The sequence below is a fragment of the Camelus ferus genome, chromosome 13 (assembly GCF_009834535.1).
Source record: "Camelus ferus isolate YT-003-E chromosome 13, BCGSAC_Cfer_1.0, whole genome shotgun sequence".
NCBI lineage: Eukaryota > Metazoa > Chordata > Mammalia > Artiodactyla > Camelidae > Camelus > Camelus ferus.
In genome coordinates this window covers 31,130,202-31,158,121 of record NC_045708.1, presented here as the reverse complement: position 1 = coordinate 31,158,121, position 27,920 = coordinate 31,130,202, and the positions used below count along the sequence as shown (strand labels likewise).

At 50.3% G+C, this 27,920-nt stretch overlaps 3 protein-coding genes across 13 annotated transcripts; 2 read left to right on the top strand and 1 right to left on the bottom strand.

Annotated features, from left to right (window-relative positions):
• The first annotated feature begins 66 nt into the window (after positions 1 to 66).
• Positions 67 to 17,574, top strand: MED8 (mediator complex subunit 8). Of its 7 annotated transcripts, none has more exons than XM_032494056.1 (9): positions 67 to 490; positions 1,318 to 1,436; positions 2,429 to 2,573; positions 3,081 to 3,221; positions 3,412 to 3,493; positions 3,860 to 4,108; positions 4,915 to 4,975; positions 15,011 to 15,055; positions 15,605 to 17,574. In XM_032494056.1, exons 1-9 carry the CDS (start codon positions 356 to 358, stop codon positions 15,681 to 15,683), a joined length of 1,056 nt encoding a protein of 351 aa, XP_032349947.1. In that variant the 5' UTR covers positions 67 to 355; the 3' UTR covers positions 15,684 to 17,574. The 7 variants fall into 7 exon arrangements, 6 of the variants coding, with proteins under 6 accessions (XP_032349947.1, XP_032349948.1, XP_032349949.1 ...); XM_032494057.1 differs by lacking the exon at positions 15,605 to 17,574 and adding an exon at positions 15,418 to 15,476 and having other exon boundaries at positions 70 to 490; positions 15,011 to 15,066; XR_004324971.1 differs by lacking the exon at positions 15,011 to 15,055 and adding an exon at positions 15,418 to 15,523 and having other exon boundaries at positions 71 to 490.
• Positions 17,376 to 22,449, top strand: ELOVL1 (ELOVL fatty acid elongase 1). 4 transcript variants are annotated; one of them, XM_032494062.1, is made up of 8 exons: positions 17,376 to 17,683; positions 20,236 to 20,295; positions 20,477 to 20,667; positions 20,845 to 20,925; positions 21,054 to 21,110; positions 21,200 to 21,305; positions 21,393 to 21,529; positions 21,704 to 22,449. In XM_032494062.1, the coding sequence occupies exons 1-8, from the start codon at positions 17,593 to 17,595 to the stop codon at positions 21,923 to 21,925; spliced, it is 945 nt and encodes a 314-aa protein (XP_032349953.1). In that variant the 5' UTR covers positions 17,376 to 17,592; the 3' UTR covers positions 21,926 to 22,449. The 4 variants fall into 4 exon arrangements, with proteins under 4 accessions (XP_032349953.1, XP_014409501.1, XP_006178540.2 ...); XM_014554015.2 differs by lacking the exon at positions 17,376 to 17,683 and adding an exon at positions 18,633 to 18,655; XM_006178478.3 differs by lacking the exon at positions 17,376 to 17,683 and adding an exon at positions 19,312 to 19,641.
• Positions 22,450 to 22,626: 177 nt separating this feature from the next.
• CDC20 (cell division cycle 20) lies at positions 22,627 to 26,830 on the bottom strand. Of its 2 annotated transcripts, none has more exons than XM_032494055.1 (11): positions 26,603 to 26,830; positions 26,240 to 26,494; positions 25,985 to 26,133; positions 25,800 to 25,896; positions 25,494 to 25,622; positions 25,200 to 25,396; positions 24,993 to 25,087; positions 24,585 to 24,813; positions 24,297 to 24,422; positions 23,283 to 23,400; positions 22,627 to 22,887 (listed from the first exon to the last, which is right to left on the bottom strand). In XM_032494055.1, the coding sequence occupies exons 2-11, from the start codon at positions 26,418 to 26,420 to the stop codon at positions 22,709 to 22,711; spliced, it is 1,500 nt and encodes a 499-aa protein (XP_032349946.1). In that variant the 5' UTR covers positions 26,421 to 26,494; positions 26,603 to 26,830; the 3' UTR covers positions 22,627 to 22,708. The 2 variants fall into 2 exon arrangements, with proteins under 2 accessions (XP_032349946.1, XP_032349945.1); XM_032494054.1 differs by having other exon boundaries at positions 26,240 to 26,467; positions 26,603 to 26,829.
• Between the last annotated feature and the right edge of the window lie 1,090 nt (positions 26,831 to 27,920).

Sequence of the window (27,920 nt, the reverse complement as noted above, 5' to 3'; positions counted from 1 at the left end):
TGCTAACCAGCCTCTGGTAACGGGACAGAAGGTGGGCTGACCGAAAAGAGAGGAGTTGGGGCTGGGCGAAGAGGGCACAGCCGGCGGCTGACGGATAAGGAGACGCGCGATGGGGGCGAGGCCTACTGGAGACAGCGCGGCGCCGATGAGAGATGGGGGTGGAGCCCGGCTAATAGGAGACTGAGACAGCGGCTAGGGCTAAGTCGGGAGGGAGGAGGCCGCTCTGATTTGCTAGGGTGTGGGAAAGGATCAGGTTGCAGTTTGGGAAGGTTAAGATGCAGCCCAAGGAAGATGGGTCAAGAAAGTGGCGCACTGACCCAGGCCCCGGCCTAGGCTGTTGGATGGCCGCTGTTGGATGCAGACAGATCAGGGGATCTGTAATTGGAGAGAAGCCCCAGGGTGGAAGAAACTGTGGGACCGCGATGGCCAAACTAATGTAATCCGAGGCCGTGGGTGGAATCCAGGATCAAGGCTCCTGTCCTGCACATCGGCGAGTTTGCAAGACAATTTTGCTTCATTCTTCCTAGCCTGTGCTGGATAGTGTTAAGGATGAAGAAACGAAATAAAACTGTAGGCCATAGATGGAAAGAAAATGCTTTGCACACACCCCCTACCTCCAGCCTATCAAATTGTTTGTCTAGTACTTAGGGGCATGTGCTTTTTTTTTTTTTTTTTTTTTTGCTTTTTCATTTGTCATTTAGTTTCTTGCACTTGGTAGTCTGTCAGTAAATATTTATAGGTTGACTAATCTTGAAAAGGGCATAGAAATATTGGCACAGAGATAAAATGAGTGCAGATTAGTTCAGCAAGGAGGAGGTTGAAACATTGAATGTTGAGGGTAAACGAAGGGGCGGGGAGTGGCAGGTATTCAGTGGAACCTTCACGTGTAGGTAGATTTTTCCAGAGATAGTGTCATTGGCAAGAACAGCCGGGTTCACAAGGTAGTTTCTAGGACAGAGAAAGTCGGGGTACGTATGTGGCAGAGGTGCACAAAAGATAATAAACCACAGGTGCTTAGGTCTGGTGAAAATTTCTCAGAATAGAGTGTACCTGATACAGAGAAAGACCAGGCATGGATTAGGAGGTGACAAGAGAAAAGATTCAGTAGGTAGGAGGAATTGAGGTCAGATGAATGGGTGGGAAGGTCTAAGGGTTGATGCCGTTTGTAACCCAAATACCAAAGATAGAAAACAATCTGGCTCTCCCTGTGCCAGTGAGATCCCATGTTATTTGACTGGGGTTGCACACTGTCGCCTTGGCTTTTCAGCCTTCCTCTGTATGTGTCACTGAGTAACCAACCTATTCATATTGATGCAGAGGGAGGAGAAGCAGCTTGAAGCATCATTAGATGCACTGCTGAGTCAAGTGGCTGATCTGAAGAACTCCCTGGGGAGTTTTATTTACAAACTGGAGAACGAGTATGACCGGCTGACCTGGTAAGGGTTGCCAGGGCAAGCTGGGGAGGGCTCCATGGGTGGAGGGGCCTCGCCACCTGGTGGATAGGACATCTCCAATGATGTAACAACTTATCTGTTTGGAAACATCTTGTGATTTAGAAAGAGCTGGGTTTCCCAATATTTGACACTACAGTTGGCTCTGGGCCTCCATTATAAGGAAGTAGAGAAATGCCCAGTTTCTCAAGCCAGGTTATTTCTGGCTTTTGGCTTCTCAGAGAGGAGGTCCTCCCACTACAGTATTCATACTGGATCTCTTGCCATGCGTGTTGCTGTGTCTTTTAGGTCCTACCTACTTTGGAAGTATGAATCATATTTCCAGGCTGGAAAAGAGGCTTTTACCTAGTTTCTGAATTTTTAGTGATAACAGCGTGGCCATGGTTCCTATTTTGCCACTGTTCTCATCCCATTCAAATACAGTAGTCCCCCTTTATCTGTGAGGGATAAGTTCCAAGACCCCCAGTGGATACCTGAAACCACGATAGTACCAAACCTTATACTGTATATACTATGGTTTTTTCCTATACTAACTAGGTGTGTAGTATATACAGCATGGGTATGCTGGACAAAGGGATGATTAACATCCCAGGTGGGACAGAGTGGGACAAAACAAGATTTCATCATGTTATTCAGAATGGCACTCAATTTAAAACTTACGAATTGTCTACTTCTGGAATTTGCCATTTAATATTCTTGGGCCATGGTTGACCATGGGTAACTGAAACCATGGAAGGTGAAACTGTGGATAAGGGGGGACTACTATAACAAACTCCCCTTTTTCTCCATCTGTGTCAGAAACTGCAAATATGTCCCTCTTTCCTAACCCTATAATCCATGTGAGCCAGTCTAGTTCCCACCCAGACCAGCCGTAGGGCTATGAATCTTTTGGGGGTGAGTCTGGGTATTCCTAGTCTGAAGGACCCCTTTGAGGCTACTTAACTGGGAATATTCTGACATCTTCTTACCACCACCAGGCCCTCTGTCCTGGACAGTTTTGCCTTGCTGTCTGGACAGTTGAACACTCTGAACAAGGTCTTGAAGCATGAGAAGACACCACTGTTCCGTAACCAGGTCATCATCCCTCTGGTGTTGTCCCCAGACCGAGACGAAGATCTCATGGTAAGAGAGGGAGAGAGATACAACTTGGAAAATGAAGTTCTTGGATGAGGACCTAGAGCACAGTTGTTGGTTGGCTCTCATACAGTAGAGGGTGGCAGTAAAAAGTGAGGGCTGCATTTTGGAGGCCTTGGTTTTGGTCCTCTGGAATCTAGGGAGCTACTCCCAAAAAGTGCTGAATTAACCTGAGGCATATGTACCTGAGGCAAAGACCTTTCTCCTCCAACACCTGTCTCAAGCAAAAAGTATGTTCTTTTGTGACTTTTTCTATTTCAGTCTTTGATTAAAATGTGGCAGAGAGAGGTTTGCCCCTAGGTCTGGTAGAGATAGGGATATGAGAAGACAGAAGTGAAAGAAGTGAAGTGTCCTAAGAAGGCAGATATTGTAAGTCATAGGTTGTGTTTTCCCTGAAGAAGCACTGTGTGTCTGTGGAAGGAACTATGTACATAATAGGCCAGATTGAGTCTTCTTGGAGTGCATAGTAGAATCAATAAAATCTGTGTGTTACAGCGGCAGACTGAAGGACGAGTACCTGTTTTCAGCCATGAGGTGGTTCCTGACCATCTGAGAACCAAGCCTGACCCTGAGGTTGAAGAGCAAGAGAAGCAGCTGACGACAGATGCTGCCCGCATTGGTGCTGATGCAGCTCAGGTTGGATCGAATCACTGCCCTGCTGACCCCACCCTCAAGCTTTATCATGAGAAGCTAGGCATTACCAATCCTGTGTGGTAGGGATGCACAGTTGTTTATACCTAAGTTGTCCCCGGAAGAATACAAGGAAGAAATTTCCTGTAATCATGTCTTGCTTGTCCTAAACTGCACAAATGTATGTGTGTTACAGAAGCAGATTCAGAGCTTGAATAAAATGTGCTCAAACCTTCTGGAGAAAATCAGCAAAGAGGAAAGAGAATCAGAGAGTGGAGGTATGGAGGGATTGGTGACAAAGTAGAGAAGGAAAGAGGGATAAAATCACTGGAATAGAAAGGGTGGTTTTGGTAGCAGTGAAGTGAGGACATAGGATGAGCTGCTCAGGAAAGGGTACGCATCCATGCTGTCAGCCTTTTGTATTTAAGGCCAGCTCTGGGGCAGGTGGGAAAAATGGGCAAAGTGAGAAAGGAGAATTCTAAGATAGTCATGGGGCTCCTCTGGCTCTTCCTCTGGGCTGCCAAGGAGTCTAGATGCTGGTGGTCAGAACTCCAAGCCCTGGTACTCATACTGGTCTTTCTGCTGCTTAGTTGAGTCCAGCGCTGGAGGCACACCTCAGGGTCCTCACTTACCTTTTTCTTCAGGTCTCCGACCGAACAAGCAGACCTTTAACCCAGCAGACACCAATGCCTTAGTGGCAGCTGTTGCCTTTGGGAAGGGGCTGTCTAATTGGAGGCCTTCAGGCAGCAGTGGTCCTGGCCAGCCAGGCCAGCCAGGAGCTGGGACAATCCTTGCAGGAGCTTCAGGATTACAGCCGGTGCAGATGGCAGGCGCTCCAAGCCAGCAGCAGCCAATGCTGAGTGGGGTGCAGATGGCCCAAGCAGGTCAACCAGGTAAGGTGACATGGCTTGGCATGGTGGCAGACCTTGAGCAGGAAGTGGGAATGAGCTGGGTTACCTGGGCTCCCAGCATCCCCAAAACTGGAGATATTCTCCTTTTCTCCCTTGGACTGTGACCCAGAAAAAAATTTTAGGAGTAAAAATCTCATTAGAGGCTGTTAACAGGCACCAGACAATGTGGAAAGAACTTTGATTAGCAGAAACTGCTCTCACCTCCCAGCCCATTTCAGATCTGTCTCAACTGCCCTTCTGTGCCATTTACTCTGGACATTAGATGTGTTGTCAGTGTCTTATCTTAGAGAAACGCGTGGTTAGGCCTTAATTAGGACCCCTGGGTAGGTACATTGGGAACTGACAAGCAGGCAAGTTTCCCAGTTCTACATGTATTCTTTTCTCTGTATCGTGTCTTTCCTGTTCACTTTTAGTAATTATAAGAAAAATTTGGAGGAGTTCAGATGCAAGTAGCTAGAAGAGATATTTTCTTCCAGGCTGTCTAGGCAAAGGAACAATTAAAATAAGAGAACATAGCACTCTTTTACCTGTGACATTAAATGGTGGTCACACAGGTTTAGCTCTCTTTTACCAGGAGACTGCCGGGGTGTGTTCTGATCCCTCCCCTAATTCCTCCTCCTAGACACCTTCAGGGAAGGGCTGGGTGAGGAGCCATACCTCTGAGCCTTGCCGCTCAGGGTCAGATGCCACAGAGATTCTGAGATGGTAGAGAATGTGACAGATCACATTTCTGATTTACTGTCAAAGTCTTACTGTGCTTCAGGTGTCTTCCTTCATGTTCCTTTTAGGGAAAATGCCAAGTGGAATAAAAACCAACATCAAGTCGGCTTCAATGCATCCCTACCAGCGGTGAGTGTGGCTGGCAACCTCCACGCCCAGGTGCTCTTTGCAGAGTTGGGCAGTGAAATTGCCTTTTGCCAAGAGCTGACCTAGATGGGTACAATAAAAAGAACATGGGCTTTCAGCAACAGACAAGTCCCATCTCCACTGCTGACTAGTGGTGTGATCTTGGGCAAGTGACCTAATTTTTCTGAGCCTGTTTTCTTGTTTATAAATGATGAAAATACCTACCTCATAGGGTTGTTGTGAGGATTAAAATAAGAAAATGAATGTAAAACACTTAGCATGGTCTATGAAATAATGGGTATTTAATAAATGAGAGTTTCTACAGCCACTTCTCCCCTCCGCCCTCCTCAATCCAGAACTTAGCCTGATCTGATACAGCTTCATGTCTGTGGTGAGTTGATGGACACAAGATCATGGACCACTCAGCTCCGTTTGAAAGCCTGTGCTTATTTTGTGCTGCCAGAACTGTGACAGCCTCTGTGTCCTTAGGGGCCTACTACCTCCACAGGCCTTCCTGCCCAGGTTCCATCCTGGCCATCTCTTCAAGCTGCAGGTGATGACGCTTCTGGGCTGGGACAGACCGCCCACTTGCAGCTCTGGTGAAGCTCAGGCCTGCTCTGCTCTCCATCCTCGGAAAAGCCAGTTTAGCTCTTATCTGAGATACTGTCACAAAGTGCTCTATCCTTTACCCCACCAAACACTCATGAAGGAAGATACGGAAGGCCCAGTGGGTGGGGGCTTTCTCAGGAAGTGGCTCTACCAGGCAGGACTGTATGAGAAAGGGTTTTTCTTAGAACATGAAAAAGCCCCTTGTCCCCCAGACTCATTTTCTTATTTTGGAGGGAGAGGGGAATAGTATTTCACACCATTTTTCATCAAGGTTGCATTATCTTCACAGTGTGCCTGGTTCCTTGGCTCCAGGCAAAATGGCTTTCCTCAGTCCACTGAGCCTGTGGCTCCAATAAGGGCCAGGTGGATGGTAGGAGGCGGCAGCCATCAGGACCTTTGCCTGCATTTATAAAGCTGGAGAGCAAAGTGGGCTTGGGTCTCCAGCCTAAGCTGCCTTTCTTAGCGCTTCTTTGTGAGCCAGGGCAGGGGTTGAGTCAGCAGAAGTGGGCCCAAGGGTTCTCTGAATAAAGTTATGTCAGTTGATGGCTGCTGTGTCAGGGTTATCTGACAGCAAATAAACTGAGAGAGCTATGCAGGAATTGGAGACTATATGTCAGAGACTTTCAAGGTTGCTGCAGGGCAATTCTAATTTGTTCTCCATAAAAAGTGTTCTTTGATTAGCTATGATCTAAAAGTCCTGAGAGGTAATAGGAAGGACTGCTTATACCTTCCAGCTGCCTTTTTTCAATTCTTTTCTGTCACACACCAGTACTTTGGCATTTGTTCAGTGTCAGGCAGAATCCTGCCAGGCTGTGGCAGCAAAGGACTGGAAAAGTGGTCACAGATGTCACATCCATTCCTGTTCCATCAAGACAAGAAATAGAATCCACACAGCTCACTGACCACAGTATGCAAGGGCATGGAAATTCTGTCATTGGCTCTGAGGCAATGTCAGACCTTTCCGCTACTTCAGCAGTGCTACGTTACTGGTCCGCCAGCCCATTCAGGTGTTCCTTATCTTCCCTCCCCACTGGAAGTGTCACCTCTAAGTCTCATATTAGGTAGAGTTCAAGGTGCACTTCTCTAAAACCCCTGGAGCATCTTTCAGTGACTCCTGTCCTTTATTCCACCAAAAGATTCCTTCCTATGGAAAGCTTTTTGAAAACTTTTTGAACCTATTGAAACCAACCCTGAGTTTCTTTGTTGCCCCAGCTAATACTGACTTCAGCCCCAAAGTACTAGTTGAAATAGATTCCTTGTCTTCCCAGAGTGAAAATGTCTTCCTGCCCCAACAGGAACATATGCAGGACCCCACCTACATCTTGTGCCCGCAAGCAAGCATTCCTTACTCCACAGGCAATTACATCTCTATATTCTTTACTCTGGGAGCACATGCTCTCATTTCCAACCCACTAACCCCAGGTTGTCTGGAATACGTAAACCTAGGTAGCATCACCAACTTTGGGGCCCACACAACCCAGTAAATGCCTCAATGGAGAATATCTCCCACCCGTAACACACTCATTCCCAAAGGATGGAATATAGAGAGAGTTTCCCTTCAAGAAGAGGACATTGACCTGCTTCCTTGCTCAGATTTAAGACTGGCAAAAGATGGGCCTCTTGTTCCACTCTGGTAGTGTTGCTCAGTCTCTGGTGTCTCTTTTTGCCTGGGGCCTGTGCCTTCTCCTACTCTTGGGGCCTCTGGAGACAGATTAAGCCATTGTGTCCCAGGTGTGTGTCTAGGATGGAGAAAGCGGCAGCTGTGAAACTTCACGTTATAGCACAGAGGTCACCCTGCTGAAGGCGGAAGCTTACTGCATCAGTATTTGCATGACACTCATTGCTAGGACTTCTCCCTCTTCAGCTCTGCCCCAAGGCTGGGACTCTGTCATTGTTAAGTCTTCCTTTTGCTCATTGCTCCAATCACCCCATTCTCTTTCCCTCCTGGTATCTATTGCTGTCCTACCTAGCTGGGTCACTTCACTTAACCTTGTAGTTTCTTGGGAAACAGCCAAGTAGATAGCTTGTAGCTAAGTGCTCCTAACTCCACAATCAGTCCTGGCACTAGGACTGAGCTGGAGGGGTATAGTCCCTACCTCCCGTCCTGCTGTTGAAGGGAAGGAGCTGAACTCTGCAGGAATGCCCTAGTGCAAGGCTGGTCCCTTTTCCCACCCCCTTCTCACCTCCCCCAGGCAGCTGGAAACAACCTCTCCCTTTGTTTGAGCTTCTTGTACAGAATAATCCTCCTTATGGACAATGTATTCTCTGTGCCTTGTGGACACAGGAGCCGTGTGTGAGCTGATCCCAGCACCAGGCAGGACGGAGGCTGAATCCTTCCAAACGCCCACCCTAGGTCAACTCCTGATTACTGTCCAGAGAAACTACTAAGGGATGTACATTTTCTTCTGTCTATTCCAGATTTGTGGGGATAGCCTACTGAAGTTTAGCAATGGGCCAGGGGCGGTGGTCCCTTTTTGATCCAGTCCTGAGGGTTCACCATACCAGCCTCTGGAGGCTCAATATGGCTCTGGCCTGACAGCCTTAAACACACAGAGGCTAACACTTGGAAAGGATTTGCCACCCTGCAGATGCGGCTTTCTAATTGGAACAGAAAGCGAGCTCTCCAACCTGCTGACAGGGCCATGGCACCCATTACTTCAGCATGTGTTTTGGCCCACAGGACAGACTTCCTCTCTTCTTCCCTTTAATTTCCCTCCCTTTTGTTCTGGAGCTCCTGTGTGTTGCTGAGGCAGATCCTGGATCTCTGTTGTGGTTTCTTGATGAGTTCTCATGCTCTCAAGAAGTCACCTACCATTTGGACATGGCCGCTTCCCCAAGAACATCATGGACAAGGCCCCTGACTTCCCTGGGCCACAGTTTTCTCACCTGGGTGATCCCAGCAATCCTTCCTAGCTTTTAAGTCTCTGGCAATGATTCTCAAGCCTGTTTGTCCCTGGGCATTTTTTGTTTTCCTCATTGCATGACTATGTTACTACAGGCCAGATTTTTCCAAGATCAGCCCCCAAATCCCTTGAACCCCTGTAGACTCTTCCTAAAGTTCCCTTTCTGTCACCTACAGCTTAAAATACTGACATCCCTCTAGACCACTTCCCTGAAATCGTCTTCTAGCTTTCACTAGTTCTTTAGTGAAAATTCATCAAAGAGTTGGTAGGTTACCGAGATACATGCATTAAATGTCAGAAGTCACCATCCCACTCTCAGGCATCCCTCTCTCTCTGGGCAAGAGTCATGTACTGGAGAGACTCCTCCAGTGAAAACAGTAAATTATGCTTTTCTATGTGATGATAACCTCCCCTACTGAATCAAATTCACAGGGCCCTGGGCTGCTCCCCTTCCTGCTTACCCTCAGCCTGGAGTGCCACTGCCTTCCTGGCTCTCACCTGAATCTCACTCATTTCCGGTCATTTTGATTCTTCATCTTCTCTCGCCCATCCTCGTTCTTTTTACTAGTTTCTCTGGGCTGCACCCACTTTCATGGCTCTGGTTAGTGTCCTTCCATGTTAATCCTTCTTGACCCCACGTCCCCACTCACTGACTCACAGCCACTCTCTTGAATAAAAGCCTACCATCACTGTCTTCTTCTACACCCCCTCTTCACTCTTCAGCCCCACTTCCCCCATTCCTCTGAACTGCCCTGTCACAGGTTACCGTTGACCTGATGGCTAAGTCCTGACTTTTTCAATCCTTATCTTACTGTATCTTCATGGCATTTAACAGCTGACCATTACTTTTTACCTCTTTCTCTTCACTAGCTCCTATGTCTCTAACCATTTCTTCTCTGCAGCTTTTGGCCTTCTGTCCCTCTGCCTGCTTCTTGAATATTGTTATCCTCCAGGACTCTTTTTTCTTATTCTACCTGCCATCTCTCTGACCACCACCTTTACGTACATGACTCAAGTTTTATTTTCAACCCAGACCTCTTTCCTGAGGTGCAGATGCCTATTGGCTATCTCTGCCCATATGATCCACAAGTACCTCAGGTTCTGAATGTCCAAATCCAATCATCTTTCCCTCCAAATCCATTTCTTTTCTAGTATCCAGTGTTGACCCAAGCCAGGTCTATGGAAGCCATCCTAAACTCTTCCCCCCTTCTGTGTCCCAGTCTCACAGCACCAAATCAAATACTAAATCCTGTCAATTCTGTCTCTCCAGTGGTACCCATACATCCTGCCCTGCAGTGCAGACCCTGGGCCTCTCACCCTCAAAGTATTGTTCAGATTCCCTGTGCCCCGTCTTACCCACTTCAACTCATCTTCCATATGACTGCCAGATAGATCTTTTTGAACTGCAGTTCTGATCACATTACTCCCTTGATAAAAATCCTTTTGTTAGTTTCCTCCCCGTGTTTGTCAAACTGGGGTCCACATACCCGGTAGGTTGGTAGGGGCAGTGTGCCAGGCATACTGAAAGTCACAAGATAAAAATCATCCTAAAATGCCCACTTGACTCAAGGGTAAGTAATTTAAACAGAATGCAAAATTATCATGTGTGCATTTAGAGAAAATAGGCTTCAAAGAATTCCTACTAGTCTGAAGGGCTTCTTACCAAGCTGCTAGATTCCCTAAGGATATTTCTTTCTTCTCTTTCTCCTCCCCGCCCCCCTTTTTTTGTACATTTACTTCAGTGGAAAAGCTTGAAAAACAGCTTAAATTTCCCAGAAAGGCAAGTAAGATTCTGTCATCTAGCCCCCTGACTTCTCCTGACTTACTTTCTCGTTTGTCCCACCACCCACTCTATTCCCAAGCTGTACAAACTGCTTGAAGTTTCCTGAATGTAACAGACTCTTCAGCCTCCATTCCTTTATTCCCACTGTTCCCTCTGCACGGAACACTTTTCCCCATTGTTCTATGTGATGAATACCCAATCATCTTTCAAAATTCAGCTCACAAGTCACTCCTCTGTGAAGCTTCCCAACAGCCCAGTCTGTCAACAGATCAGTGCCACTCCCACCAGGTGAGGTCAGTGACCCCCACTTTTATGCTCCACATTTGTACCTTGAACAAACTTATTCTAGCTCCTGCTGCTCTTTATTGTCCCCCAAGTTCAAGCACCCTGAACTGTCAGGGTTTGGATCCCAGTTCTTCCATCTGAGAGCTGTCTGATCTTTGGCAAGAAACTTGCATGTTTGGCATTCTCTGGCATCTGGCCCACCATAAACACTATAAATGGTAGCTGCTACTATTATTGTTACTGTTATGATTTGGCTGACTTCGGAGAGAGTATAATGTAGCATTTTTAGTTAAAGGAACAGTTTCTAATGCTAGACCTCTTGGATTCAAATCCTAACTGTGCCACCTACTAGCTTTGTGGCCTTAGGCAAGTTGGTTTATCTCTCTGTGCCTCAGTTTCCTTATTTCTGGGGATGATAATAATAGTGGCTATTTCATAGGGTTGTTGTGAAGTTTAAATACATAAATACATACACAGTGCTCAGAATAGTGTGCTTGATAATAGCAGAAGCTCAGTAAATATAAGCTGTCTTCAGGGGAGTGTCTTGAACTCTGCTGTCAGTAATTGTTGCTTAAATCAATGATTGACCAGAACCTCTCTGAAGAGGTAACTCTTCCTCCCCCTGCAGCTCATCTGTGCTTACAACTATGGTTTGTCTCAGGAGCTTGGCCTCAGGAGAGACTCTGTGTGCATGTTTCATCCCCCTTGGGGTCTCCTTAGCACCTAGTGCAGAGCAGGCGCTGGAACATTCTTACACTGGCTTTCCTGATGTGATAAGTCACTTTCAAATATAGTTTTGTGAATTTCCTTTCTCCCACTTAGTTGTCACCTACACTCTTCTCTTAAAGACCAGTTTGGGCTCTCAAAATGTGTGATTTTGATTTGAGACCAGATGACAAGCTCCCTTACCAGAAATATTCCTTTCATCCCTTCTAAACCATATCTGTTCCCTGTCCACACCGGCTAGACTCAGTTCCACAGTCTGCCTGCATCCTGTCTAAAGGGGGGACCTTTCACCCCCTCAGAGGTCTCTCTGTGCAGTTGTGGTGCGTTCTTTCCTCCTCTGTCTTGCTTACTTGGTCTGGGCTCCTGCTCCATCCCCCTTGTTCACCTAGTGAACAGTTCATCCCTCCAGTGGTACCCACTCCTGTGAAATCTTTTCCATGTCTTCCCCTGTACACTTGACCATTCTTAAATACACCTGACCTGGATGCTTATCCATTGTGTGACCTTAAGCAAGTTACTTCACTTCCAAGAGCCTCAGTTTCCACCTCTGTAAAATGGGATTGTAGCACCAACCTCTAAAAGGTTCCTTCCACAGAGCATATTTGAAATTAAATTTAAACCTCTAAATAGCTCATAATTTTCTGCAAGATAAAGTCCAAGCCTCTTTGAAGGGCAAATAAGGCCCTCCAGGCATATAGTCAGCACTGAAATGCTAATACTAGTCTCCTTTCCCCTTCTCTCTCCTGAGCAGTATCATTTTTATCACATGGTTTTGACTGCCACACATTACAATTCAACTAGCTTAATTGACAACCAAAAGAGGGGACCCCCACCAGATTTGGGCTATGTGGATGGAGAGTTGAAGGGTGACTGGCTCCAGGTGGGCTCAGGGGCTCCAGTGTTGTCTAGCCCCTCTATCTCCACGTTTCTCCATGCTCCCGCAGTATAGCTCATCTTGTAGAAGAACTCTGATTATTCTTGCTTGGATTCTGTGCCATTGAGAGCTTGGACTGGGGGATGTAGGGAGAACATCATGATCAAAAGGCCAATGGAATGAGGCAGGAATTCCTTAAAGGCAATGAAAGCAGGGGGACGGGAAAGCGTCTGAGTACGACCAGACCTAGAGCTACTACAGTCCACTTCATGTAGTTTTGTCTCTACAAGGAATCGTCAGATTCTTTTTGCCCCCCTGAGCCCTGTCCTTTCTCCTAAACTTACAGTACTGTGTTTCAGAATGTTTGCAGAATGTGTCCGCTTCCCTCAAACTCGGGGTGTCCCAAACCACACTCACTTCCTCCATCCTGCTCCACTAGAGTTACCCAGCTTGACAACCTTGCTGTCCATTCTGAGCCCTCTCTCTGCTCTGTGTGCTCTTCTTCCTTCTCACCCCATTGCTCCAGGTTGGGCCTTCACCATGTCACACCTGTGCCTCTGAGCTGGTCTCCCCCGAGTCTCTCTTCCTCTGCTTTCCTCTTGTAATACACCTGTCACCAGGTTTTTCTTTGTAAATAACAATGGGGATCATGCCAGCCCCTTTCTTAAAAATCATCAGGGATTTTTAAGATACAAACAAAACTCATTCTTTCATTCAAAACATTTCATGATTTGAGGCCCACCTACTTTTTAACCTTTGAGCATATGAAGACCTTTCATTCACCATATCCTTCAGCCAAACAGAATCACTTGCAGTGCTTTCTCCATCCATCTCTTGGTCCACACTTTTTCCTCAGCCTGGGACACCTATGCTGCTTCCCCCTTACTTGCTGTGTGACCTTGAGAAAATCCTTCACCCTTCTGATTCCAGTTCTTTCTTCTGTTAAGCAGTGATAATAGTACTTACCTTCCAGGACTGAACCGTCAGAGCACACGGGAAGCAGCTGGCCCCAGGCTTGCCAGAGAAGGGATTGAATAGTGAGCTGTGTTTCCTCTTTTCCCCTTTTGGGCCTTCTCACACATCTTCCAGATCTCGCTGACCCCCTTTCCTCCATCTCAATAACCTCCCCTGGTTTGTCCCTGGCCAAAAGCCTTCCCTTTTCTCTCTCCAGAGCTCTTCTGGCACATTCTGTCACAGCCCTCTCCCCCTACCTGACTTTCTTCAGTTCAGAGAACACAGAATGATACCCCTAGGGTGTTGGCTTGGGCTAGCTACTGACGGATCAGACCTTGTCCCTGACCTCTCAGGGGTCCAGATGACAGGATGAGAGCATGCAGTCTCTCCCTTCTGCTGGCTGGATGTCTTTCCAGCCCCAGTTCCTTCTGCCAAGGTCCCAGCCTTAGGCAGAGGACACTCACTCAGTGACTCAGGCCCAGGGACATGCAGAATGATTAACTGACAAACCCTTCACCCTCGTCTTTACTCCTCTGTCCTCATGGACCCAGCCCTCCCCTCAGCTCCTCTGTGTGGGTACTGTGGAAGAAGTGCCCTTTGTCCTTTACAGGTTGGGGAAGGGAGAAGCTTGACCCAGGCCCCAGGAGGCTGCTTCCATTTCTACCTGCCACTCCTGTTGTCTCTCAGCCTGGACCCTCAGTGCCTGTTGTTCTTGGCCAGTTCCCCTGCGTCTCCCATGCCCCGTTCCCTCCACTGCTCCACTGCTCCCTCCCTCACCCACTCATGCACGTCCATGTATACCTTTTCCCATTTGTTTCCCTGCTTCTTTGATCCCGTTGCCCTTGAACTTTTCTGCTGAAACAAATAAAGCCTCAAATAATCACAGGAATAGAGTTGTTAGAGCTCATACAGATGATGGTTTTCAAACAACCCTTGGAGAAGGTAAATCAGTGGTTTATCTTCTGGGGAAAGAGGACAGAGAAGGGCCTCTCAGAGAGCCATGAGTACGGTGTGAGTCAGAGAGGGTGGGACACAGTAGAAGTTGTCGCCTCACTTCCCATTAGTCAGGAAGGCTCCATGAAGAAGGGGGAATTTTATCTACTGGGCTGGATATTCTTCCCTACCTAGACGCATCCCTGGCCTTTATCCTTATCAAGACTGAGTTCCTGGACCCCTTCAGTTTCTCAGCCTGCCCCTGGTAGAGGGACATAAGAGTGAACCATCTTACCTCCAAGGCCTTCTACCTAGCTTCCCTGCAGGTCCCAAATGGTCCCTCTTCCTCCCAGTCCATTGACAAATGCACCTTTCTTTTCCATATATTTCAGTCTGTGAGGTGTTCTCTTGAGCCAAAGGCTAATCTCCCCATGTGTACACTGAATCTCATTGTCTTCCACACAGCACATAAACACGCTCAAGCCTCTTCCCATTAAAAACCACCATTAGAATCAGTCTGGAGGTGAGAGCCAGGCATTGATATTTTAAAAGCTCCCCAGGTGACTCTAGTATGTAGCTAGGGCTGAAAAAGATAAACAATTAAGCCCACACTTCTTACCAAGGCCCGCAGGGCTCTTCATAACCGGCTCCTGCCGACATTTCCCCCTTACCTACATGCCCTCTGAGCTGCGGTCACACCAACTATGTAGGTCTCCCCACACCTGCCACACCGCTTCTTTCTGTACCTTCACACACATGCTTCCCTCTGCCTGGAGAACGTTTCCCTGCTTTCTAGAAAGTGTCCTTCAAAGCTCAGCTTTGGTGTCATTTCTGTGACGTCTTCAAGAACTAACCCCCACCCTGGGGTAAGGTGCCCCACCCAGTGCTCTCATAACCCTCCCGGTTTATCTGTGGAATACTCACCACATGCTACTATAATTGTTAATTTATATGTCTGTCTCCTCCTCTAGACTGAGTGTTTTGCAGGGACCCCAGGGCCATGGAGATGCCATTTGGTAGGTCCTGGGTAAGTGATCTGTATCAGATACTTGAAGACGCTTTCTCCCAAGACTAGGACAAGAACTGAAGGAAGTGAATCTTTGGGCACGTGCATTCATGTAGTCAGTGGGCCTTTACTGAGGGCCTGCTCTGGTCACTTACCAGTGTGGTCCAGGGAACTAACGGGTAGTTGAAGTTCCCTATCTCTACTATGTTTGACCTCTGGGACTGTTTCATCATTTATAGTAATCTGCTTTTTTTTGTTGCTAGTTGGGGTTCATCCAAAAGCTTCAGAATAGTGCTCTCAGAACAGTGCTTTGCACACAGTAAACATTTAGGAAATATTTGTTAAATGGATGCTCATGAATCTATGTTACAGGTATATGCCTTCTTGCTTCCCCCCTTGTCTGTGAAATGTTGAGATGAAACATGCTGAGCAATCTACCTGGGTCATCTTTCATCTTCACAACAATCCTGTGAGACAGGTACTGTTGTTGTTCCCATTTTCTGGAGGTCAGCCATTTACATAAAGTCCTACAGGTACTAACCAGAAGATTTAAATTCAGGTCTTTGGAGTCAGGTGTGTCCCCAAAGCCACTTCAAGTATACCTGGAACACATGAGGCTTTCAGTAAACATTTATTGACTCAACGGATACTGCCACCCCAAGGGAAGTAGAAAGGCTTTTGAATTCTTACTGTCTTCCGTTCTTGACTCTGGGTCCCTGGATCTCTCTTGTCTTTCTTACATTGTGTTATTCACTCTAATATTCACTCAGCAAACATCGTGGAGGGTCAGATGAGCCAGACATTGGGACAGATGCTAGAGACAGATGACTAAAAATGGGTCCTGCTGAGAGGAACTTATAGTTAGGAGAGGGGAGGAATACAGATAATTGCATTGCAGTAAGATTGTGGGAGCAAAGTAAGGGAGTGATTTGTTGCTTGGGAGAGCTGCTTGGTCCTTGTGTTGAGTTAGGGAACAAGGCTTGGAGGGTGGAGGGGAGGCTGATATCCTTGGGAAACAGTTCAAGCATAGGATGTGGCCCAGGAGAGCAGCACAGGTAGAATGGGAGGCTGAGGGCCAGATCAGGTCGGCCTTAATGTACAGCGCTACGAAGTTTGAGCCTTTTGAATGGTTGAATTCTTTGGCCATTTCCCTTCTAGGGTAGGCACTAATAGTTTAGATCATGGCTGTACTTTGGTGCTGACCTCTTAACTCTAAGACTAAACTTCCACATAGCGACATCCCACCATTAACAAACACATTGCTTGTCCCAAGCCACCACCCCTTCTGAATTCCACATGTACATCATATAATCCTGTGAGCATTTACTGGATCACTCTATGCAAAGCACTGTTCTAGGAGCTGCTGGAGATACAGATTTCATTTTGCTAAAACCTAGTCCTCACCGGCTATAGTTCAGTCTAGTTGGTGATTGTGTGCAACAGGGAGGGGAGAGTGCAGGAAGCCAGATAGACAGTGAAGTATACAGTGAGGGTCCAGCTGTCTCAGGGAAATCTCCAGCGTCTGCTCCTCCAGTCCCATCAGTTTCCAAACCTTCTTAGGTCGGGGTGCTCTCTTATCTGGTCTCCCTCCAGTACTCTCATCACACTGGCTGCCAGAATGAAGTGATTTGACCAGACAGTAAACCCCATGCAAGGACAGCATGTGCCTTGTTCATTGATGTGTCACCAGCAATCAACTCCATCTTACACGTGGTAGGATGTTGATAAATATGTGAAGAGTATTAGATAATACAGGCCTGACTATAGCCTCCTGAAAACCCTTCATTGTTTCCCCTCTGCTTCCAAAATAAATCGAACTGCCCCATTTGGCGTTCAAGACCTCCTACCTTCAGCCACAGTTGGCTTCACTTCCCTCTCTTTCCTTTCACTACCTGGAAGGCCAGTGTAGCTGGTGATTCACTAACTTCTGCTCCAGGCTAGTTGTATTCTCTCATCTCCACTCCACAAAATCCTCCCAGCAACTCCTAATGCTAGTCTCATCCAAGTTTACAGGCTCGTAGTGAAGGCTTCCCTCCGCAACTGCTCCCTGGGGCTGAGACCTCCCAGCCTCACCTAGTTGGCGGCTCTCGCAGGCTGCCTCCAGCCCACCCCTCCCGTCCCACCCTCTAGAGAGGGAGCTCTTTGAGGGAAGGGCCGAGCCCTGGAACATTTCCCAGGTTCCTAGGCTGCGTGGGCCGGCCACCAACAGAAGCTGTATGGGTCGTGTTGGTGGATTAACCCCCGGAGGCCCAGAATGAGGCCTTCCAGGGGCGGAACGTCAGGAAGACGCAGGGTGCAACTCTGGCGGGCGGAGGCGAGGCCGCGCGAGCTGACCAGGCGGGCTGCGATGCGGAGGGAAAGGGTGGGGAGCCTGGGCTGGGCGTGCTTCCTGCCAGGGCATCTGGCGGCCCGCCCCTGCCCCCGCCCCTCAGGCCTCAGAGCCTGGGCTGGACGGCCCCTCCTGCCTCCGCCCGCGGCCCAATCAGCAGGCGCCCCCCAACCCGGCCCGCCCCCTCCTCCTCTGGTGACAGAAAGTCGGCTCAGCAGATGAGGAAGTGGCAGGCAGGCTGGCCCCGGGGACTCTTCTCTGGCCCTGCTCCCTCTGAGCCCTCCACGACTGCCCGCCTGGCCCCCACTGGTGAGTCTGGACCTTCCAGGGCGGGCTCGCCACGTGCCGGGGCCCCTGCCCCGCTGGCCCGCCTGACCCGGCCCTGCCCTGCCCTGCCCAGGCTGTGGGCGAGGCTGATCCTGGGGAGAGTGGGTGGGAGGTCCTAGCTCTCCGGGGCTGGGCCTCCCCAGCAACCTCCCTCCCGCCTGGCCCCCATTTGCTTAAACCTAGGCTTTTCTCCACCACCTCCTGGTCTAGCCCCTATGTGCCTCCTACTCCTCCTTCCCCTTGGCTCCTTTCTCCACCCCCACCTCCCCCTTCCTTTGCCTGTCTCCTTTTCCCTTCCATCCATCTTAAAGGAAGCAAGGACCACACTGTTTCCCTACCTGTAACACACCCAGATTCTCCTCAAACTTGGGGAGAGGTTCTTTCCAGAAGCCTTGAGCCAACCCTGATCTGCAGGATGTGTGTGTGGTGCTTGTGGGGGGAGGTGAACTTGGGGATGGTAGCTGGAGAGACCAGGAGATAAGTAGCTGGCGAACTCACATGGTCAGGGAGGAATCGAGTGTGGGAGCACATGCTTTGGGTGAGCCCTACCCCAGAATAAATGACCAACAAAGATCTGACCGTGAATGAATGAATGACAACTGCTATCAGTGAAAAGAGATCTGTCCTGCTGCATGACCCAGGGCAGGTGTGTGTCTGCAAAACTTGTGGTTGGGTTCATTCACCTGCAGGTGGGCTGTGGGAGTTTGTGTGACTGCATTTACCAGTGACTCACATACATGTGAGGAAACCTGCGTATGGACCCGCCGTGTGAGTGTAAGCATTTGCACATGGTAATGCGGGACCTGTAAAGGAGTGTTTGTGAGTGTGGGTGTGGGTGTTTGCCAGTGTGAACGCAGTTAGGAGTAGGCCTGAGTGTTAGAAACCATGCATGTCAAAGTCCACGGAGACTTGTCCGGGTGGTGTGTCAGAGGAGGGCAGTTTTTCCATCGGGAGGTATGTGGACTCTGTGTGTGCCTGGGTATACTAGCCACTGGTGAGTTGTCGTTGGGAGCTGGGGAGAGCCGTGTAACAGGAGATATATGTACAGGAGGCCTAGGGGCCTGACCATGGTAGGGCAGTCGTGGGTCAACATGGAGGTTGGGGGAGCATCTGGGAGCTGTGTGTGCGAGGGGCGCAGGTGCAGCCTCCGTGGCCGTGTCAGGTGTGTTCTTCACTTCGTCCCTGCACAGGTGGTTCTCCGGGTAGAGGGAACCTGGCTGACTTGAGGGCAGGCAGCTTGCAGAGCATTTGCTGCCCTGGCTGTTTGGGGAATGCCTTGTCCCTCTGGGACTGCCTCTGAGTCCCAGGCTCTCCTCCATCTGGGCGAAGGCTTTTGTGTCCCTGTGAGCCCTCCCCCGACATTCCTTTTGGGCTCTGAGGGGAAGAGGGCCAGAGGGCCAGAGGGCCGAGCTCATGAGGACCCCTCCCTGAGGGAGGGGAGGATGCCTGAGACCTCTCCCACTTCCCATCTCCTCACATGCCACTGGCTTCCCTGCCCCTCCCTGGGAGAGAAGGGTGATCATACCCATTCTGAAGTAGGGCAAACTGAGAATTTCTGGCTAGCTTAAGAAAGGATGCTGGGTGTGGGTTTTCAGCAGTTCTCTTTGGGCCAAGACTAAGGCTGGGGATGGAGTCCTGGGATGTTTCTGGCTCAAAACCTAGAACCTTAGCTCATCTGACTGGCCCAGGGTGGGTGGGTGTTGAGTCTTGGGCTTTACTTGGCTTTCTCAATCCTGGTGGGTCCTCCAGGCACTGACCTGTGGCCTGGACCCACCCTCCACCCCGTGTGCTCAGTCCAGCGGGGGCGGGTGAAGGGCGGGACTGCTGCCAGATCTAGTCAGACAGGTGGAGCTGCCAGGGCAGGAGCCTCAAAGAGCCAGGCTCCTGCAGAGGAAGGGCGAGAGGAGTGCACCGGAGACAGATGAGAGGAGAGGCTGGAGGTGAGAGCCCAGGAGGACAGAGGAGAGCTGAGGGGGTGTCTCGACAGGGAGAGGAGGAGGGGACAGCAGGGACCATCCCGGGAGGTGAGCATCCTGAAGTGGGACAGAAGAGGTTGAAGGGGAGGGTCCCTGGAGAGAAGAAAGACCCAGAGCTGAGAGATGGAGATGTGAGAGACTTTGGTGAGGAAGGGAGAGATGGCTCATTCTGGAGATGAGTTCTCTGTTGGTGAGGGTTAAGACTTTCTGGAAGGACTCCAGAAACTGAGAGTTCTCGTGGAAGAAGAAGGGAGGGGAGGTCAGGAAGTTAAATCCCTGGAGAGGACCAGAGAGTGAGGAGAGGAGAGTAAGGTGTGGAGAGGAAGGGCGGAACAGCCCTTCCCAGGCAGGCAGGATGTACAGGAAGCAGATGCCCCTGCCAAACGGCCTCCTCCTACCCCTCGTCCCCAGTCCCTAGCAATTCCTTCTTCTTGCTGTTCTGTGAGGTGTGGGGTGCTGTCCCGTCTGGTCTGTGTCCTGTCTGTGGGTCAGGGGTGAAGTTAGGGGAGGGAGAATGCAGTCGGCCCAGTCTGACACTCATCCTCCATACCTCGCCAGAGTCCTTAGCCAGGATGGAGGCTGTTGTGAACTTGTACCAGGAGATGATGAAGCATGCAGGTAAGATGCTGTCCACCAGCCCTTCCTCCATCCCACCCTGAGATCCTTGGATCTAGGCTGTCTCCTAATGGAGAGTCCCTACCAACCCCTGACCCTTTGTGACCTGACCTCATGTCTGCAAACCTGGTAGGGACCCTTGGACCCTGTGACCCTTCCTGACTCCTTTGACCCTTATTCACAGATCCTCGGATCCAGGGCTACCCTCTGATGGGGTCCCCCCTGCTAATGACCTCCATCCTCCTGACCTATGTGTACTTCGTTCTTTCACTTGGGCCTCGCATCATGGCCAATCGGAAGCCCTTCCAGCTCCGCGGCTTCATGATTGTCTACAACTTCTCACTGGTGGCATTTTCGCTCTACATTGTCTACGAGGTGGGCCCCTGGGATGCCTAGGCTTTAATGCTTGCTGGCAGGATAAGGGGCGGGCCTGAGGGCCAGAGCACGTCTTCTATTTTCCAGACAGGCTCAGATCCATTTCTTTATCTAGATAAGGGAAGAGATTGGGAGAGGGGAGGGAAGTCTAGTGATCTAACCTACACCCCTTCGTAGTTCCTGATGTCTGGCTGGCTGAGTACATACACCTGGCGCTGTGACCCAGTGGACTTTTCCAACAACCCGGAGGCACTGAGGGTAAGTAGGGACAGGGGCCAGATCCTGCCTTGGCAGCATGGGACTAGGAGCAGTTTGGGTGTGACCAGTGCTCATGGACCAGCTGGGGAGACTCTTGGGGGTCCTAAGGCTGCTCTGACTTCTTGCAGATGGTTCGAGTGGCCTGGCTGTTCCTCTTCTCCAAGTTCATTGAGCTGATAGACACGGTGAGTCATTACAGGAGATACGAGAACTTGGGGGGAGAAAGGATTGAGAGGCCCTGGCACTGAAACCCCTTTCCTGACTCTTCTCTCAGATCATCTTTATTCTCCGGAAAAAAGATGGACAGGTGACCTTCCTACATGTTTTCCACCACTCAGTGCTTCCTTGGAGCTGGTGGTGGGGGGTAAAAATTGCCCCAGGTGAGTGGTGAAGGCCACTGAGGGAGGAGGGATGACCACTGGGAATGAGGCCGGACTCTCCTGACCCTGTCCATTGTCCATTCACAGGAGGAATGGGCTCTTTCCACGCCATGATCAACTCCTCTGTGCACGTGGTCATGTACCTGTACTATGGATTGTCTGCCCTTGGCCCTGTGGCTCAGCCCTACCTTTGGTGGAAAAAGCACATGACAGCCATCCAGCTGGTGAGGGGCCTGGGCCTGATCTATAACCATCCCAGCATTCCTGGTCTGGACCCTACCTTTATCCAGCCTACCTCCTCTGCCCCCATTCCTCCCCACTCAGAGTTCTTTCTCTACCCCTTCCCTCCAGTCCTCTCACTGTTCCCTCTGACCCTTCCTTGCCTTGCTCTGTCCTAGATCCAGTTTGTCCTGGTCTCGCTGCACATCTCCCAGTACTACTTCATGCCCAGCTGTAACTACCAGTACCCAGTCATCATCCACCTCATCTGGATGTACGGCACCATCTTCTTCGTGCTCTTCTCCAATTTCTGGTATCAATCTTACACCAAAGGCAAGCGGCTGCCCCGTGTACTTCAGCAAAACGGAGCTCCAGGTACTGCCAAAGTCAAGGCCAACTGAGAAACATGGCCTAGCTGGGCGCCCACCTAAGTGCCTCAGGACTGCACCTTGGGCAGCATCTGTCATTGTCCTCCCCAGCTACACCTGTGACCAGAGCTCATGTGATCAGGACTGAGCTGGGGGACAGGCCCTCTGCTCCCCACAGCTGGTACACAGGGACCACTGCTTCCGTTCCTCCCCCACTTCTCCCGGCCAGCCCCAGGGATGTGGCCTCACCGCCCTCTGCCGCTCCAGAGCAGAGCTCGGGGCCTGGAAGGGCTGGACACTTACTTTCCCCTCCCTGCCTTACACTTGGGAGAGGAGCACTCAGGGCTGGCCCCCACCAGGGTCTTGTGGCCTTTTTCCTCACACTGAAGAGGTCAGCAATAATCTGTCACTATGGACCCAGGCTCCCTCCTTGTCCACCTCACACTGAAGCAGGAGCTTCTTGGCCAAAGGTCAGGGTGGGTGGGAGGCCTGGGAATATAGCCTGTGGAGGCTGCTCACTCACTTATGTCTCCATTAAAAGTGACAGAGGTAACCACTGAGGCTGTGTGTGTACATGTGTGAACGGAGGAGGTGGGGTACAAAGCCGGCCAGCCTGCCTGCAAACAGGAGGGATGGGCAAGGCTCCCACAGGGTGACTGTTTCTCGAGCTCTCTGACCACAGTGGAGAGGGAGCCCTTGGGAAGGCTGTGGGGACAGAGGTCATGCAAAGAGAAGAGAGGGAGACGTGACTTTATTAGAAAAAGTAAAAAAAAAAAAAAAAAGAAAAAAAAGCACAAAAAACTGGTGAGTTGGTTCTCAACGGATGCCTTGGTGGATGAGGCTGCTTTTGGCTGCATTGGCCTTTTCCCGCTCCCGTCGCCGTGCAGGGTCCAACTCAAAGCAGCGCCACAGCCGCAGGGTCTCATCTGCTGCTGCTGATGCCACTGTAGCTCCATCTGGGCTCATGGTCAGACTTAGGACCCGGGCTGTGTGACCTGGGGCACAACAGGGGGAAAAGGGAGAGCAGTACCTATGAAGGTAGATACCTATAGCCCTCCAGGTCTGAAAGCTGCCTAGCTTTTTTGGTTTTTGGTTTTTTACGACAGCTTTATTGAGATAATTAACAATTCACATACTACAAAATTCAGCCTTTTAAAGCATACCATTCATTAGCTTTTAGTATACTCACGAGCTGTGCAAACATCATGACAGTAATTCTAGAACATTTTCATCACTGCATAAAGAAAGTCACTCCCTACTACTCTGCTCCCAGCCCCTAGCAACCACTAATGTTGTCTCTCTCTGCATTTGCTGCTTCTGGACATTTCATATAAATAGTCATACAATAAAGGTGGCCTTTTGTGTCTGGCTTCTGTCGCTTAGCACCTACCTTTGAGCTCAGCCACCTTGGCCATAGTTGGGTACTTCCAAATAACCAGCTGGTTCTGGGCAAAGCCATGGCCTGAGATGAGCTCCTTGTAGTGGGAAGACCAGAGGATGGAGCACACCTGTGGAGAGGGGATGGCATGGGCATGAGAAAGGGCCAGCGCCACTCAAATCAGAACCAAGTCCTCTCTGGTGTTAGGCACCCTGCCAGGTGCTATGGACTCAAACTTCAATGTTCGTCATCTTTACAAAAGCCTTTTGAGAGTTGTAACTGTTATCCATTTTACAGACAAGGAACCAAACAGAAGGAAGTTCAGCAAGTAGCCTAAGATCACAGGTTAGTAGGTGAGAGAGCCAGGATTTGAACTCTTGCCCCAGAGCCCAAGTGTTGAGTGCAGGTTGCATGCATGAAGGTGGGAGGAGGGGAAGCCAGCAGTGGTTGCTGGAGGGTTTCTCCAGCAAGGGCCTCAAGTATTCTGACAGATTTGGATTATACATGGAAGGTGACAAGGTACCATCACCGGGCTGAAGGGGGACAGTAACAGACCACCCGGATCAGTGCAGAGGACAGACTGGAAGAAACAGAGTGCTGAGACCAGTACTGCAGGAAGGAGGATGAGGCCGAGGGGAGGGGTGAATGATATTCTGAGGTAAAACTGATACATCTTGGTGACTAGGTGAGGAGGATGAAAGATTCAAGGTTTTTCAAATTTCTGAGTAGTGTCCCTCTCAAAAAACGTAGGAGGAGGAACATGTTTCAGGGAGGCAAGGGGAAATGACAAGTTTAATTTGGGATATATTAGGGTGGTGCCACCTATAGGACATGGGGTTAGAAATAAGCGGTCTGTGGACTGTTGGAAATAATGGGTCTGGAGCTCATGAGTGAGCTCTGAGTTAGCAGTTTGGAAATCATCAGGGTATAGAGTTGTGAAGCCACTGGAAGGGACATGGTTGTCCAGGAAGACTATATAGACTAGGAACACATCTGGGAGTGAGAGGCTGGAGTAAGGAGGACTACCTGGGAATGGGCATCCACAGCACTCAGACAGGCCCCAGAGCAGACATTCCAGATACGAATGTGTCGATCACTGGTGCCCCCTCCAGTTGCCAGGACATTGGACTGCCAGGGACACCAAGCTACAGCCTAGGTGGGACAAAGGTGGGGTCAGCAGGTACTAGAGTGAGACAAAGAGCTATACAGGAGTTACAGATCAACCCAGTCCCATCCTACCATCCCATCTCCCCTTAATAGTCCCCAGGTTCTGGGTGAGAGTCTGCAGAGGCCCCAACCCAGCCCCACTCTCACCTTGACAGCCCCTTGATGCTGGGTGAATGTCTGCAGAGGAACCCAGCCACCCTCTCCAGGAGCACTGGGCCACACGTTGACCAAATTATCATTGCCACCACTGGCTAAATGTCGTCCATCTGGGGCCCAGCGCAGCCCACACACTTCCTGGCTGTGGCCACTCAGTGTGGCCACATGGTGTTCTGCTACCCGAACGTCATGGTGGTGGATGTGGCCAGAGCGTGAGCCACTGCAGGAGGGAAGAGGGAATCAGGCTTTGCGGCAGTGCCAAATGCTGCCAGCAGCCAGAGTTAGAACTTTGGAAATCATCAGGGTATAGAGGTTCAGTTTGGAGGTATACAGTCAGTCTGGGAAGAGTGAGCCAAAACCACAGACTGATTTGGTAACAGACTAGCAAAATCCACTGACCTGGACAGGATATAGCTATTCCAACAGAGGGAGCCCACTCGGGCAGAATGACTGGTCATGTTTCGAAGTCGTTTCTGCTGTTGCACATCCCATAGCTACAGAGAGCGAAGACCATTAGGATCAGAGATTGGGATTTAGCATGACCATCCTCCCGCTGTGCCTGGGTCTGGGGGGACAGGGGAGCTGCAGCACAGGGACAAGTCTCACCTGCACCTCAGCACTGCTGGTGCCCACAGCCAGGTAGTTGCCCTCTTTGATCCAGGATACAGAAGACACATAGTCCCCAGGCTGCTCCATTTGCAGCAGCTGCAGGATGTCACCAGAGCTGGCACTCCACAGGTACACACTGTTGTCCAATGCCACAGCCAGTACATTCCCAGAGCTCCAATCCACAAGGTTCAGGTCTGCCAGAGAAGGAAGGGAAGCACATGAGCTACCTTGTTTGCCTAGTTCCTGAGCCCTCTTTCTCTATCTACTGGGCAAGGAGAAGGCTGCACTCACAGTAGTCATTCCGGATTTCAGGGGCATCAAGGATCCGGTCTGGCAGGGAAGGAATGTAACGGCAGGTCTTCCTGCTAGAGCCGGGTGTGGCCTTCTGGCTGTAGAGTACTTTCAGTCTGTTCTGGTAACCTGTGGCAACAGAGTGGGTCTAGACACTGGGAGAATTGACACCTCCCCCAGCTCCTCACCTGGAGGGCTGGATAAGCACCTTCTCTCCCCTCAGTCTTAGGTGCCAAGAGCAGACAGGCATCTCCCCTGAGCCGGGACGATGGAACAACATCTACCTCCAAGAACTTTAGGTCTTACCCTCTGGGGCATTTTGTGGTTTCCCACTGAGCCGAAGGATCTTGGCTTCCTCTACATCAAAACCGTTCAGGTTCAGAGCCCAGGCTTTCTGATGTTCCTGGCACATAAGAGTGGTGGTGAGGCAAGTGGTGTTATCCAGATTACACAAACAGGTCCCCTGCCTTAAGCCCCTTTGGGACACATACCTTTTTGGTGGGCGTCTGGCTGTTTTCGGGCTGATTCTCCTTGCTCAGGAGGAAGCTGGCCACCTCCATCTGGGAAGCACTGCGATGGGGGATATAGCGGTCACCGCCAGGTTTGCTGGGAGTGGTCTGAATCTTGGAGCTGGATTTCCCTGGGGCAGGGAGAGGGAAACCAGACAATCTGACCAGGCTCCCGTGGGAGGAGAAAGCACTCAGTCTTTCCCTCTCCCTCCCGGTGTCCCGCCGCACCCCACTGACCGGGAGTTCGGCCCGGGGTCCTGCCAGCGCTATGAGATCGGTTGGCGGCCCGCATGGGCGAGGGGGCGGGCCCCGCGGCTTCCTTGGCTTTGCGCTGCCAGCGCGCTGGGGGTGCATTGGGGATGGGTGTATCCAGCTGCAGCAACGAGTGCAGGTCACTCTCGAACACGAACTGGGCCATGGGAGCGTCTGGACTGGGAGAGGTCCTTGCAGTGGCTGCCGGCCGAGCTTCGGAGGAAGAGAGATGATCGTGCTCTGGGACGCCCGGCCCCACAGTCAGGGCCACCCAGGCCGCAGCCCCTCCTGGCCCGACACCCCCGGCCGCGACCCCACCCCGGCTCTCTCGTCCCAGCTGCCTCTCACCGTCAGCTCACAGCAGGTTCCGATCCCGGACCAGCCTTAACAGTGTGGACTGAAGCTTCTTAAACTCTCCGCTCCGAGCACTCATTGGCTCCTTCAAAACTCAACTGTCCCAACCGTCGCCCTCTTCCATTGGCCTCCACGGCAGGGGGGCGGGTCTTCCGGGGGAAGTCACAGATCTCACGGGAGTCCAGCCGTGGAGCGGGATTTGAGGGTGAGACAGAGGCAAAGGCAGGTCTTAGAGAACCGGTGTCGGATAGTGGGCGGGGCGGGGCGGGGCGGGGCGGGGCGCGTCTGGGGCGGGGCCTGCGTTGCTTGCATTCCCCAGTCGCTTCCATTCATTCCGCAGCTTCCCCGCACCCGCCCTTCATATTTAAACCCAGCCTGTGGCTCGTATTTACGATGCGTAAGTGCAGGACTCGGTGGAATGACCTAAAGCACTTCAGGTGTTTAGAGAAGGTTACAGGCAGCGGGCGGCCGCCGGCGGGCTAGAGTGGAGCGAGGAGGGGGCTGCGGGGGAAGGAGTAGACGGAAAAGCTTGGGAGCAGAAAGAAGGCCAGAGCATCCACTGTTTAGTGCCTGCAGGAATACTGCTAGGACGGAAGTAGCACGTGTTTGTTTTTAAAAATTGTTTTGTTATTGCTTTACAAACAAGTAAAATGAGGCTGAAAGAGGGGTGAATCCTTTATGGTCCAGAAAAAGAATCAGGATTCAGACTTGCCTATCTGGGAGATAAGATTGGAGTGCCCTGTGAGGGGAAACTGGCTTACCTCTATGAGGCTTTATCAGTGTCAGGGATTTTAGAGCTTCACTAGTTTAATCTGCACGTGGTGCACCCTCCCTATCCCAGCAACATACCCATATTTTTGGCTGAAGAAGCCGAGGCCCAGGAAGGGATTTGCCTGAGGTCCCATGGAATCCAGGTCTGACTCCCATTCAGTCCAGTGCTCTAATAATGACTTAAGTGAATTGTGTGATATGCTTAGAGGTGAAGCAGCAATAATATAAAATAATGGGTACCATTCATTGGCCATCTGCTAACTACTGTGTTTAAACAATTTACATACATTACTGTGTTTAACCCTTAATCTTATAAAGCAGATGCTTATCCTCTTTTTTACAAAAAAAGAAACTGGGTCAAGGAAAGGTTAGAAACTTGCCCAAAGGCACATAGCCAATAATAATAAGCAGTGAAGCCAAACTATCTCACTAACCCCAGCAGCCTAACCATATGCTATACTGTCCTAGAGAGAGGCTAGAAAAATCATGTTTTCAATCATTAGGTTAAGATCGACTCTGATGATGACAGAGAAAAATCTGG